The sequence below is a fragment of the Berghia stephanieae genome, chromosome 1 (assembly GCF_034508935.2).
Source record: "Berghia stephanieae isolate SIO BIC M18660-M18661 chromosome 1, UCSD_Bste_1.3, whole genome shotgun sequence".
NCBI lineage: Eukaryota > Metazoa > Mollusca > Gastropoda > Nudibranchia > Aeolidiidae > Berghia > Berghia stephanieae.
Window position 1 is genome coordinate 26331208 of NC_088360.1, and position 15264 is coordinate 26346471.

The following is a 15264-nucleotide window of genomic DNA, read 5'->3' on the forward strand; positions in this document are numbered from 1 at the left end:
GCCTAGTGACCAAAAAAAATCCTACATACATGTATTTGCAAACTAAGCAGAAAGATTTTGTTTTACATGAGATGGAAAGATGAAGGGATATACACACACTCAAGCGTGCGCAATCAAGACAGCGCGGTCCATCCATTGCTTGTACTGTAACTGTAAAGGTAAATGCCAGTGTAAAGTAGATCCTGAGGCTAGGTGCCGGGTTACCATGTACATGGGCACTCCACAAAAATAGAAAGAGAAGGAAGGAAAGAGAGGCATCAAAATTAAGGGGGGGGGGGGGGGAAGAGTGAGAGAGATAAAACACACAGAGAGAGAGAGAGAGAGAGAGAGAGAGAGAGAGAGAGAGGGGAGAGATAGAGAGAGAGAGAGAGAGATACAGAGAGAAAGTGAGTGAGAGAGTCTCGCATCCCCTACAGCCTACGGAACACATTTTGCGCACTAATTTTTCCTGCACTTGTCAGTATCATGCAAAATCATTTCATGCACCAGATTGCATATCTAGGGACAATTCTTCGGCAATCTTTTTCTAAAGAAACTTTTTTTTACCAGTCTAAAAGACGACAGTCACATTGAATGATGTTTAATTTGAGATAAGATTAGATTTCGCAAGGAATGAATGAATGAATGAAAACTTACGAAATTATTTCAAACAAAACTTTTGAATTCATCAAGGATTGTCTAGTACCGAATATTTTTTTTATAGAAAACAAACGCATATTCAAATCTAAACTGCTTTTGACGGTAGGAGTTAAGTGTTTTTCTATCTAAACGTATGAGTATGGTGGACAACTTATGAATGAATGAATGTCGGTTCCACCGGCCCACACCTGTCTAGAACTGAGATTGGATAGGTGCGGCCATCCTGCAATAATCATTCCAGTTGGCAAATGATTAAAGTGTAAATTACCTCAAAGAGAAATGAGCTCATCAATTTAATCCTGGTAAAAACTGCTCACGATGAAAGTTTAAAGCAAAATGTAATGTAAACAACACAAGAATCTACTTGATAATCCCTCTCAACTGTCAACAAATTACGTTTACAATTTACGACCAGGGTTGCCAGATTATTTTTCAACAAAATGCCAGGGAAAGACTCAAAAAATGCCAAAACACTCAAAAAAGATGCAAAGTCTGTTGACTCCCACCCCCACTAAGAAAACTACTCACTTTTGATAGACAATTTACTATCATATCCTGGTGGCTTGTCGTGTTTTCTTTTCTTTTTCTTTTATTTATTTTATTTTTTTTTATTTTTTTTTTTTTGAATTATACTAAATTTCCTGTTGGGGTAATTATTTACCTACTGACTACTAAGTGGAGTGCTAAACCACTACACCACGGTTGGATTTTAAAAATGAAAAAGAAATGTGAAGATGTTTGTTTTTACGCGTTTTGAAATAATTAAGAAAAGGTGTCATTTGAAGTATAATATACAAGAAAAGAAAATGCCAAATGAAAATGCCAAATGCCAAATGATTTTTCTAATGCCAAACGGTTTTCAAAAATGCCAGATTTTTGGAATCTGGCATTTAAAATGCCAAACTGGCAACCCTGTTTACGACATCAGTTTCATTTCCGTATGTTGTTGTGTATGTATTAAAATTCAAACCAAAACTATGTAAAACAAATACTAAAAATGATACTAAAAAGTGAAAATAAGTAATTTTGTGATGCAGTTATTTATTATGATATATCTGTAATTTTAATATTTTAACTAATTATTCTAAAATCAAACAAAATAGACAGTGTTGCTATGAAATCCTTAAAGTTAAATGTTTCGTTTCATTCAATCTTGCTACAATTTTAATCCTAGAAGCTATATTGCACACCGGTTGTTGATCTTGGAAATTGGAAGTTTCAGATCAGCTTTGTCACGGTTGAAACAGAGAGACTTGAGTAAGTTGTTTATCATGTCTCGTGGAAGTAGTGCTGGTTTTGACCGGTTCATAACAATATTTTCTCCAGAAGGAAGGCTCTATCAAGTTGGTATGCACACTAATCGGTTTGAGGTTTTATATTCATGCGAATTCCAAATTAGATTTCGCCTCGGGACTCGGGTCTCAGCCTCAACTCAGTTCAATTCAGAGTCAAAGGAAATTTGGTCAAAATTCGAAATCGTTAAAATTAAAAGTAAAAGTATATTGTAAGTGGACACATAGAGACAGAGGATCTCATCTTAAGGAATTCCTGTGTGACATTTGAAAGGAGGCTTTAATCAGTATTGGGCCCATGATGAATCGCTTTACCGAATTTACCGCAAGGGTCTTGCGGACAGACGTTCAGATTCAGAGTTTAGCAGACATTAATTCCAGTTGAAGTTCTGGTTCCAGGTGCCAATCCAGAAAGGTCGTCCTCCTGGTGTCTCAAAATATTTCTGCACTGCAGTTTCCTTTCGGGTTTGATTATTGTACTTCATAGGCCCAGGCATGTCTTGATTTTGTACTTCTAGGAGTTGCGGGATGTAGTGTTAGTGTTAACGTTTCTTGGTGGGTTGTTGATGTTGGCCCAGTGCCCAACATCTGGAGGGCCAGGATTATTGCTCAGAGTGACATTCACTCCTTCCCAGATAAGTAGCCTTCCTCAGCTCATAAGCCTTGTCCACCCACGGTTTTACATTAGAGTATCCTTCTAGACGAGTTGCCTTCCTCAGCTCTTGAGCCTTGTCTGCCCATGGTTTTCATACATACAGAGTATCCTGCTCCTCTAGACAGGTTGCCTTTTCCACAGCTCTGGAGTCCACCCATGCTGGTGAAAGTTGCCCCTCCATAAGTACAAGCTAAAGGCATATATTAGTCCTTTCAGTTGGAAGCTCTCCCAGATGACCGCAGTCAAAATGTGACCTTATTACCAAAATGAATTTATAAAAAAATCTGTTTAAAAATAGGCCTAGTTTAAAGAAAGAAACCCCATAAAAATCGACATTTTCTTAAAGAATATATTCTATGCATTATTAGCATGGTTAGAAGTATATTTGATGATATTGAAGAGCTCACATGAGTTGCTATTTCAAAAGAATTTTAAAAGGTAAAAAACGAATACCTAGACTAGGTACTTTGGTAAAAAATTCAAATTGGATTGAGCTCAATGAAACCTACAGTAGAATTACTTTAAACCGAAATTTTGGGGACCTTCAAAGACATTTTGGTTTAAAGTAAGTTCCCGTGTTGCAATGTTTTCCAAGGGTAGTAACTATTTAAGGAATCCTTAAATGGAGTTGTTTAATAAATGCCGTCTTCGTAATCATTAATTTAAAAAAAAAAAATTTTGCGTGTTTTAAAAATATTTTTGGGGGTTTTCGTTTTCAATTCAAAATTGTTGAAAGAGTTGAGTTCGGGATGCCGTGTAATTTACATATTCTGTCTTGATCAACTTTTTTTTCATCGACTTCACATAGTATTTTGATTTTAAACTCAAACGTGTAAGCACAGTGCTTTCTTTTAGACAACTTTTAGTAAAATGCAAAGCTAAAATAAGATCGAAAGTTCTTGTGCGATAAATGATAATGAATGATGCGCAACTACTCAGAGGTGAAGTGAAATGGAAATGAAAAGGCGTGTCAATGCTAAACTGTCTACTACACATCCCTCTTTTGTTGAAAAGCCATTAGGTTCAAAGGCCTAATTACATAGAACCTCCCCCCCCCCCCCCCCCCCCCCCCCCCACACACATTTAAACAAAGTGGAAATGAAATGGCATTTCAATGGTAAGTTGTCTACCCCCCCCCCCCCCCCCCCCCTCCTTATCGTCGTGTTGAAAATCCAGTCAGTTCCAAACTAGGACTTCATAATAATAGATGTCACTGGTTCCAAAGCATCAATACACGAGCGAGAACATCTCGCTTGCGTGTTTCTACACCCCAACTCCCCCTCTTTCCTCATTTTTCGCCTGTCAGTCACCCGCTGTCTTCCTTTTCCAGTCTGTGCGATTGTGGTGTTGGCCAAACCCAAGTGTAGTGATTGAAGTGTTTGCCTCCACCCACTCACCCTCATCTTATACTTACGCTCTGTTTAATATCGCCGGGCATTATTACGTGTGGCCTCCTTCCCGAATTTTGAAGAAAAATATATAGAGAAAAAGGGAAGGTGCTCTCAAGTTGTTTCGGTTGAAAGAAAGTCCTGCTTAGAAGTATTTCGGTTCATCGTAAGAATTAGTACAAAGATAATGAAGAAACTCGTACAATTTATTAAATTCTTTGCGGTTTAAGGTATTTTTCGGTTTAGCTTCTTTCGGTTTAAAGTAATTTTACTGTATATCATTTTAAAGTGCTTTTCAACACGATTCTAATGATACCAAAATTGTGAAAATCAGATAAGCAGAAAAAAAGTTATGTTGGTTTAAAGGCTGAAAAATGGTCTTCTATTTGCCTTTGTTATTTACTGACGGACTTTGTGACCTGAAAATTGTTGCATTTCCCGTAGTAACCACCATTTGGATTTCAAAACTGGTCTAACATGGCCGCTAAGATTTGAGTAAGGATTTTACTGGAACGAATTTCATGGATGCGGTATACAACTTTGCCCTGAATTTAATTTTATAAAAAAGTTAAGATGTTAATAAACGTGCCAGCATGAAATTTTGATTTACCAAGTTCTAATCTTTTAATTATCCAAAGCTAAATTATACCCTATTTTATCCATAATCAAAAGTTATACTAAATTGTCATTGATTTTAAAATAAACTACACCAAACGATAGAGTAATTTCTCCTGAAGAAAATAAGACATCAATCATTAAAATCCATCCATAAACAAAAAATCTATGGAACTTTTTCTGAGACCCATCACTCAAAAGTCCAAAAAATCGGGTCACAGCCACTAGGCCATTTATCGGCTCATTGCTGAAGGGCCAAATGGACGTTTACCAAAGTACCTACCTAGACCACTCCATGACCACCCACCACCACTGGTCAAAACATCACTAGCACCACCAACATTCACTGAAACTAAAAGTCCACTTTGCATTGTCACTATTACTATTGTCAGTCTCCCACTCTTCTTCATCAACACAGTTTTATAGAACTATCACTCTCTTCATCTCCACTTTTTACTTGTTCTTCACTCACACTCATCACTAGCTTTCAAACGATGTAGCTTGACCACAAGAATGAATACAGCAACAAAACAAACTGAAAGTAGACTCTTTCCCCTATGAGGCTACGATCATTCCATAACTCCATACAAAAGAGTTTCTCTGTTTACATATGTTCATTGTCACAGTACTCTTTATACCAGCGAGGAATATGTGAAAGGGTTAAGTAGGAGTATGACCTGTAGAAGACATTGCACTTACAAGATGGGTGGACGAGGAGCAGAACATATACAACTCGCCAGCAAGTTCTGTCTCCTGCACCTTAAGAGGAAGGGTCCACCTACTCCCTAACCTGGTTATACCGCCGGGTACCCGGTCACACCCATAACAAACTCGATGGAAACAGGGAGCACCACGAGAGGGTGTCATTATGGACACAATAATGCATGAGAGACCATGTGTGCAATAATCTGTCAGACAGGATTATACGCCATCAATGGGGTCGAAATGCACGTCTGTTTCCTTTCACTAAGCAGGATTCCAGCCCAGACCTTGCAGCTCCCCATGTCACTGTTGACAGGTTAAAATTGCTGCACAAAACACGCACTGTAAAGCACCCTCTATTGTACTACATCATCGTTTCGTCTTCCCCCATGCTCTCTCTCTCTCTCACACACACACACACCCACAATTGCAATAACAAAGATATGGTATTAACACAAAAACTCCTTTTTCTAGCCTTTTGACCAAGAGTTGATCATAATCCCTTGATGTAGACGGTACAAAAGTAATATTACAGGCCTTTAAAATCAATATACGTTATATTTTTAATGATGGGATGAGGTATTAGTGGTTATATATAAACAAGACATTTTGTTTGAGTTTGACCAATGGACCAATTCCTTTTCTGGATTTTGACAAATTGCTATTATTAATTATCATCGCTGTTTAATGGATGCACTAGATGTATGTGTATTGCTTGATGCCTTTTCATATAGCTTTATAGATTTGCGGGTTATAATTTTTACATTTTTTTAAAACGTTTTTCTTTGTCACCAGAATATGCGTTTAAAGCTATCAACCAAGGAGGTTTAACATCTGTGGCTGTCAGAGGAAAGGACAATGCTGTTGTTGTAACACAAAAGAAAGTACCTGTAAGTGTCAGCTTCTAAAAGATATTCTGCCAAGTTGTTTAAAACTGCTTGTTTCTAACAAGGTTAGATAGTTCTTGAGTGTGTGTCATATTATAATGACTAAAAATGACCATTGTTCAGTTAATGTGTTTTGTTGGGTTGTTTTGTTTTTTTTTGCATTACTTTAATAGGCTCTGTCTTGAAGTTAATGATGCTAGCAATTATCACACTGACTACTACTAAGGGTTGTTGCTCACATTAGACAACTTGGATTTTGTTTTGTTGTCAATGTAGAAATGAAATGAAAATTACAAAGTTTTGATTATAAAGACACTTTATTAATGACTGTACTGTAAATTAGATCCAAATAAATAAAGAAGCTTCAAAAAAGTAAATTGGGCAAGCAAAATTTTTTTTCCCCCCGGCAATTAGTGAAGTTTTCAATTTTAAAAAATCTTATTTATTTATTTTTGAATGGTTATGACTTTTCATTGTGGCAATCCTTTAATTATCATATTTTACCAGGACAAATTATTGGATGCAGATACAGTCACACACTTGTTCAGACTGACTGACACTATTGGCTGTGTCATGACGGGCATGATGGGTAGGTGCTGCCTTTCACAGTTTTTTGTTTTTTTAATTTATTTTTATTATGACTATTTTTTATTATTATTATTATTGTAATTTTATTATTATTTTTTAAATTATTATTATTATTTCAGTCCACTCCAGATAATCGCAACATTTCCCAAGAAACAGAATTCATTCTATTAAAAATTCACTGGTTAATTGCAACAAATTTTCGACCTGAAAAGAAGCAAATTCAAGAAATCAATAAAACTAAATGTTGTGATTAAATTTCATCATGGGTGAAATCATGACAGGTTGAAGAATCAAGAGTGGGCGGAATTTAATGCTACAGTAGTGTGTCACCACTCTATTAGAGACAAAGAGTGCTGGGCTTTGCATTAGATTTGAGGAGAGGGGGCTGGGCATAGTCTTGACAACAGGCAGAAAATTACTCTTGTAAGGAGAGACTGGGCGATGATATCCTTTGTTTTGGGATAGATAACTGTGCATTGTGGCCAACGGGTTTGGTGAGAGCTTATGGACTCTCATCACGGCTCTCTTTGACTCTTACAAATGTTGAGAACAAAAGAGTGAAAATGGATCCAGTCTGAATAAGATGTCAGCTTGCCTCAATGCTTTTGCTTGTCAAAATCATACAGGGCTGCCGTATGACTTTTATTCCAATCAAATTGTTCAGTCTGTGGTGTACTAAGAACAGCGTTTACAACAACTGGTTTGAGTTTACCATATTTGTGTTTGTTGTAATAGAGGAAAGGAAACTGAACTTTGGTCCATCGTAACATTTTCGCTGACCCTAGGGTGTTGCGATTATCTGGAGTGGAAGGTATTTAAAAAAAAAAAAATTATGGTTATTATTCATATTTTCTGGGATGTTTCTGTCTTTAGACTTTAGGTTGATTTAACATTTTGTTCAAAGCCAATTGATTGTCACATTCTAATCTTGTCCCTTTCTTTTTTCCTGGTCGGTGGGTGGGATGGGAGGTGGCACACTTGGGTCAAGAAGTCTGTTCGTAGCATTATATCAATCAAGATCAGTGTTTTTTCAGGATCTCATGCAATAGCCTGATGTTAGATTGATAAAAAATAACCTATTGTTTGTCTTTTACTTTTGGCATCCAGGATTTAATTCTCTGACATTTTTATCTCTCTTATTTATAAAGAAACTATGGCCAGGTTTGTTTCCTGTGTTCTTTCTTTTCTTATTTTTTTTCTTTCAATTTGGTTGCAATTTATTCTGCTGCCCAGCATGCTCTTTTTATGTTTAGTTTTTGTTGGGAACTGTCTTGTCTTGTGAAACAGTGATGATTGTAAGTCATATCAACGCTTAGGATAAGATCCCTGTTAACAACATAGGACAAATTGTACTTGCACAGGGGAAGAACATGTCTGGAAGCCAGCTGAAATAGACGCGTGATTTAGCATGAGATTCCATATGAATTATGTATGTTTTTTTTTTTTTTAAAAAAGAAAAGAAAAAGGCACACGTCTATACACTCAACAATTACACCTGACTACCTCCCACTAATTATTAATTTACGGTTTGACAAAATATTCCGGGATTTTGTAAACTTTAGATTAGCAGATGATGCAGATATTTTAAACTAGTAAATTGTGCTAAAGGTCTGTCAAAAAATCATGGGGGTAAACAAAGTAGACCTTTTCTTCCCAAGCACCTGAATCAGAAAGAGCCATTAGTTCAGTTCAAGCAAAAGAAGTGGAAATTGGATTAAATATAATTCATTTTAAAATTATTTTTTAACATCTTATTTATTTATTTGGGGAATTAATGAAATCTTTGCTTACTCAGCCTTCTCATAATGTCAAACTGATATGACTCTCCCTAAATCTTGATAGATGCTTTCTTTTCAAGAAATAAGTAACCCCATTAATGAATCTGCTTACTGTATTATTTTAATTCAGCGGACAGCAAATCACAAGTACAGAGAGCAAGATATGAGGCAGCAAAATGGAAGTACACCTATGGGTATGATATTCCAGTGGATATGTTGTGTAAACGGATTGCAGACATCAACCAGGTTTACACTCAAAGTGCTGAAATGAGACCATTGGGATGTTGTGAGTTAAATTCTATTGAATATTTAGAATATAACTGAGATGGAACTTATTTATATGATCCGCCATCTCAAAACAGTTCAGCAATGTCAGAGTGATTCTGGTGCTGAAAATTGAATATATAGTCACAAACTTGAACTTGGGTTAAGTTTAAGTTTATGTGTATTATTGAAATTATTGAGTAGAATAGATATACAGTACAGTACGAGAATCTCGAACACTATCAGAGGCTAAAACGGAATTCTTGAACAAAATGGACATTAACTCTCGCATTTGTTGATAAAATTCTTTTGCATATGTTTACATTGAACGGTAACAAAAATACCATCGTACTCTATGATATGTGGCCTTAAATGTATTAACTAATGTGTTAAGCAAGCGTGTGGAGTATGAGTTTGTATGTGTGGTGGGTGTATGTGAAACAAGTCTGATCAGTGTCTGATGCATGACACACGCCTCACTCTAATATGTACCAGTACCAGCGGGGCAGTGATGACATGGGACTGTTACTGTAATTGTATTAAAATCACAGAAGTGATTATAGGTGGGGAAGATGGGGTGAGAATAGAGGTGTGAGGGTGTTTTTTTGTTGTTTTTTTTTGTGTTTTTTTTCTGTATCCTGATAACTTGCTGGAGTCCAGTTAGTACTCTACTAGTTTGACAAAGTGGGTCACAAATTTGATTCCACAAGCTTAGTAAAGAATTTTATATACTTATATGGAAGTAGTTTTCAGTGGTAATAAGTAGACTTTGTTGCTTGCATACAAAAATCTTTTATTTCATGCGGTTCTAAGAGAATTAATGTTAATGTTAGTTACCCACCAGAAACCATGAAGCGCTATCTTGTCCAAAGTGAATTAATTCCTGAATTTTTTAAGAAGGTCATCTTATTGCGAGGCCACTGGGAATGAAATACATTTGCAGGAACAAGATAATAAGCATAAATAAGCTGTTTTTATCATTTGATTTGTGCAAGATGCAAACTAACTTTGTTATTTTGTACGATTGTTTTTAAATGATTTTGTTTGATCTTATCTTTGTTCCTTATTTTACCATTATTTTGTTCCCAGGTATGATTTTGATTGGCTATGATGAGGAATTTGGTGCCCAAGTGTACAAGACGGATCCAGCTGGCTATTATTGTGGATTCAAAGCTACGGCTGCTGGGGTGAAGCAGCTGGAAGCTAACAGCTTTTTAGAGAAGAAGATCAAGAAGAAAAATGAGTTTTCAAATAATGAAGCTGTGGAGGTAAGTCAGAATTTAATTAGAGTTTTTGCAATTGCAATTTTCAAAAAATATTATTCAACAATTTTTATCACTTAATCGGGGATGTCATTTTTTTTTTTCAGAATTCTGGATATTCTTTCTCAGAATTTTCAGGAAATCTTGTGCTTTCTCAATGGGTACTGGAATTCCGCTTAACGGAGATCCCTTCTTTTTTTATGTTAGCTTTCATATGTGTATAGTTTGGTTGTTTGTATTATCAAATCATTTTTAATTTTGCATACTTTACAATTTTGATAATAACAAGAAATGAAGTGAGTAGGAAAGTGCCAGTAGACAACAGAGAATAAAAACTTTTCTGCGGTGATGGAGTCGAGCCACAAAGTTTTTATTCTCTGTTGTCTTCTGGCACTTTCCTACTCACTCCATTTCTTGTTATTATTAACATAATAATAGTGCCTGCTCCACTCACTTTCCTAAATTAAAAATTGTACAATTTTGTTGTCTGAATCGTGTCATCATTGCCTTTTTCACCCTGGGTCAGGGTATAGGCCACAGACAAACAGTTTCCATCCTTCTCTATCCTGAGCCAACTTTTTTATCTCATTCCAGGTCTTACCACTTCTCTGTATATCAGCTTCTTTAATTCTTCTCCATGTTCCTCGTGGCCTTCCCCTTGATCTTCTGCCCTGAGGGTTCCAGTCCAATACTTTCTTTGTTATAGTTGAGTCATTCTTTCTAAGCGTGTGTCCAATCCATCTCCATCGTCTTCTTCCTATATCCTCTCCCACTGGTTTCTGTTGTGTTCTTTTCCATACTTCTTCATTTTTTATTCTATCCATCCATTTTATTCTGAGTAGCTTACGCATGCACCTGTTTACGAAAATCTGTACCCTCCTTATACATGCCTGTGATGCGTTCCAAGTTTCACATCCATACAGTAGGACAGACTTCACGTTTGAGTTGAAAAGTCTTAGCTTTAGTTGAAGGGAGATATCTTTAGTTCTCCAAACTCTGTTCAAAGATGTGAATGCAGCCTGTGCCTTTCCTATTCGTGCTTTCACCTCTGCTTCCGTGCCTCCATCCTTGTCAATTATACTTCCGAGATAGCAGAAAGTGTCTATATCTTCGAGTTCCTGATCTTTAACTTTGATCTGCTCCCTTTGATGCGTACCTATCCTCAAGACCTTTGACTTTGCAGGGTGAATTCTTAGACCAATTGATTCCGACAGGCTGTTTATAATTGTGGTTTTTTCTTGCATCTGGTCCTGGGTGTGGGACAAAAGAGCCAGATCATCTGCAAAATCCAGATCATCCAACTGTGTCCAGGGGTCCACTGTATCCCATTTCTTCTCCCTTTGGAGGTTTCCTTCATTAGCCAATCAATGGCAAGGATGAACAGGAATGGAGAGAGCAAGCATCCCTGCTTGACACCAGTCTTAATTTCAAAGCTGTCAGTAAGCTGATCTTCATGTACAACCCTGCAACTTGATCCTTCATACATTTCCTTAATGAGGTTTACTATCTTTTCAGGGAGTCCATAATGTGCCAGAATTTTCCACAATGTTGCTCTGTCAATACTGTCGAAAGCCTTCTCGTAATCCAGAAAGTTGACAATAAGAGGAGAGTTCCATTCTATAGACTGTTCCACTATGACTCGCAGAGAGGCAATCTGGTCGGTGGTTGAACGGTTTTTTCGAAAACCTGCCTGTTCGTCCCGCAGTTTAGCATCTGTTGCATTCTTAATTCTCTCTAAAATAATACGGTTGAAAACCTTTCCTGGGATAGAAAGAAGAGTGATGCCTCGATAATTATTACAATTACTGAGGTCCCCTTTCTTTGGAAGCTTGATAAGATGTCCTTCCTTCCAATCCTTTGGGAATATCCCGTCATTCCAGATTCTCTCAAATAGTGGGTGCAGGGCCTCAGCATTTCTTTCCGCATCAACTTTTAGATCCTCCGGTGGAATCTGGTCTGGTCCAGCAGCTTTCCCCCTTTTCATCTTGTTAATGGCACCCACAATCTCTGCTATCGATGGTGGATCACAGCTAATTGGTAGCTCATTCCTTGCAGGCAAAATTTCTGGCTGGTTGTCTGGTGGTGGTCTGTTCAGAAGGCAGTTGAAATGTTCCCTCCATCGTTCAGATTGAGCCTCTTTTCCAAAAATAGTTTTCCCATCTTTGTCTTTGACTGGTACCTCTGGTTTCCCATATTTTCCAGCAAGTGTCTTGGTAGTTTGATAAAGGATCCTCATGTGTCCTCCAGTCGCTGCTGCTTCTGCTTTCTCTGCAAGTCTGTTCATGAATGCTTCCTTGTCTTTCTTCACAGATCTTTTGACTTCCTTAGCTATGGCTCGATACTGCTCTTGTGCATCCAGTCTTGAAGCCCTTGTTCGGCTTGCATTCACTTGTTCCTTCCTTGTTCTCCTCTTTTCAATAAGGTCCAAGGTGGTTGGACTTATCCATTCTTTATGTTCTGATTTCTTTACCCCCAATACCTCGTGGCAAGTTGTTATGTAGACTTCCTTGATCTTTGCCCAATGTGACTCTACATCTATGTCCTCCTCGAGCTCAGTAAGAGGTTGGAATCTACTGAATCGTGTATTTGGATTAAATTTTCATTTTATGGAATGTGTTGAGTAAGAAAAATAAATTTAGATCTAAATCATTTGCAATTTCTTTTATAAACATCGATGTAACTTATTTATATGAATTGTTTTGTTGATTTGATATTTTAAAATATTTTGATGTATTTTGTAGCACTTTGAGTAATGCACAGGGAAATTATTATTACTATATCAACAATTGTGCTGAAGTCCAAAAATACTTTAATAATTGAGTCTTGTTATCAATCGCATGCTAGACAAAATGACAATTTCCATTTTGTACTTTTATTTCTTTCCCCCTCGAAAGAAATAGCTATTTGTAACTAGTGTTGGTTGGATATGAGGGGGGAGGGGGGATTGTGATGCTCGAGGTAAAAAAAAATACAGGAAATATTCGCATGCTCAAGTGGCATCCTTACTGTAATAAGAATTTGAAATTTGTCAGAAAAGGGTTAAAGGATTGATAAGATCTGTATTATCGAGGGTGGGGGGAGGGGTAATTATTTTTATGAGCATAAATTATTTTGGATGCCAATTATGACCATACAATCCTCTGCTGATGCTTCAACACTCCCCCTAATTCACTTCATGTTTATACTTATCCAAAGTAACGCTCATTTCAATATTGCACAGGAATTTGGAATTAACCTAGCTGGAAAATGGAAATTAACAAATCCATAATATTTAAAATTTGATATATATTAAGGCACCACACAATAGGATTATAATGATAAAGAGTAAAAAAGATCCAAAAAGTGACAATGAAAGACAAATTTGTCTTGATTCTGCTCTCTGTGTGAAATATTTAAATTAATAACATTTTTATTATTTTTATTTGTAGATTGCAATCACTTGCTTGTCAACTGTTTTGTCAGCTGATTTCAAATCTTCAGAGATAGAAGTTGGTATTGTATCAAAAGATAACCCAAAATTCAGGTAAGTTACAGGATATTTTTTCCTTTATAAACGTACCGTTGATTATGGGGTTAGATATCTAAACTTGTGTCCTTAGATGAAAGTGACATTTTAGTTTGTTTTTGTTTTTGTTGTTTTATTTTTTGTTTTTTATTTTTCTTATCTTTCATTTTCTTTTTCTTTCACTTTTATTTGTTTTGTTTTTTTTGTTCTTTTTTATCACCGACAGAGAAATGTAATTATATTCTTTGGGGGGGGGGGGGGGTATTGTTAGTACAGTCCATTCTGCTTAATCGCACTCTCCGGAGTTTGGGTTTGTATGTCGACTAAGCGGAGAGGCTAATAATAATATCTAAACACCAGCTTTCATGTAGGGGTGGGGTTTTTTTTTGTTTGTTTCTTAAGGTTTATTTTATTTTTTTGAGGGAGAAGAAGGGTTTTATTTTGGATTTATTTTTTTTTCATGTTTTATCGACACAAAATGTGACATTATTGTTTGTAAGAATAGTAATCGTGAAGCATTGATTGCTTTCTGTTCTGTGCAAGCTGTTTATAAACCCTCGTCTCCAATCTTGCCAATGTTAGTAGATCATCATCTGTCAAGCATTCGTCTTGGATGAAGCGGCGTAGTTTGTCCACCATGTCATGTTTTTCAGTTTTTTTCAGGGGTGGTGTGTCACATTTCGATGGCTCATCCTCATTTTCATTATCCAGGTGTTGTCTTTTGTGTGGTTGAATGGAGTCCTCCTGAGATTTCAGTTCACCGTTGATAATAATAATGAAATTTATTTATATTGCGCCCAATCCTCTATACAATAAAGCTCTAGGTATATTGTTGTCCAATCAAGCTGGAATCAAGGTGCAGTGATTAAGTGGAGAAGGTGTGCGATTACGCTAAGAGAAAATATAGAAAAGATTCAGTTTTTGTGGAATGTGTAGCGTGTATAAACAGCATGTGTGATTAAGCAGAGCAAACTGTAGTAGAAGTAGTATTAGTATAATTATCGTTGTTATTGTTACTACTACTACTACAACTATTATGATTATTATTATCTTTACTGTTGAACTTATCCTTTTTCTTTTTCTTCATTTTGTTTTCAGTGTACTGAGTGACGAGGAGACTGATAGGTACCTGGCATCCATTGCTGAAAAAGACTGAGCCATATTCGTTTTGTTTGTTTGTTTTCGTTTTTCGGTTTGTTTGTTTTTCGAATTTATTTGATCCATTGTGAGTCATAGGAATGTGAGATATTGGTCTGTGTCTAAGTTTGTATGCAGAATGTGAGTTTTCAGTGGATAAAAGTGTGAATGATATGATGAAGTCCTTTGACTAATTAGGTCTTCAGTGATAGGTTTTGCTGGAATTTTCTTGTTTTATCTGACTTAAAGATATTACAATGTAATAAAGGTTTTTTTTAAAGATATGTTTTCGATTTATTTGTTGGTGATATGGTAGCTTTTGACCATTAGGTTAAAAACATTTGGGGGGGGGGGGGGATTTTTCATCTTTACACAAGAGGGGGTATTTTTCATCTGTACACAGAGAGGTTGTGGTAATTGGATCGATAAAATAACTTTATCCATCTGCTTTTTGACTTAATTGCACCCACTCGGCTATTCAAAGGGAAGCAATCAATTATTATTAGTCATTTTTTGCAACAAAATTTTGGATGAAACCATTAGGTATAAAGT

General features: G+C 36.4%; 2 protein-coding genes across 2 annotated transcripts in view; one reads left to right on the forward strand and one right to left on the reverse strand.

Annotated features, from left to right (window-relative positions):
• Positions 1–1032, reverse strand: part of LOC144971024 (adenosine 3'-phospho 5'-phosphosulfate transporter 1-like) — a 38021-nt gene extending 36989 nt beyond the window's left edge. Inside the window, exon 1 of the mRNA XM_078911341.1 lies at positions 908–1032. The gene's annotated coding sequence lies outside the window, so the exon portion shown is untranslated. The remainder of the gene's footprint in view (positions 1–907) is intronic.
• Positions 1033–1828: 796 nt separating this feature from the next.
• Positions 1829–14996, forward strand: LOC144971036 (proteasome subunit alpha type-6-like). The gene is made up of 7 exons (XM_078911361.1): positions 1829–1986; positions 6087–6181; positions 6686–6767; positions 8675–8830; positions 9898–10076; positions 13499–13593; positions 14674–14996. The coding sequence occupies exons 1-7, from the start codon at positions 1911–1913 to the stop codon at positions 14729–14731; spliced, it is 741 nt and encodes a 246-aa protein (XP_078767487.1). The 5' UTR covers positions 1829–1910; the 3' UTR covers positions 14732–14996.
• The last annotated feature ends 268 nt before the right edge of the window (positions 14997–15264 follow it).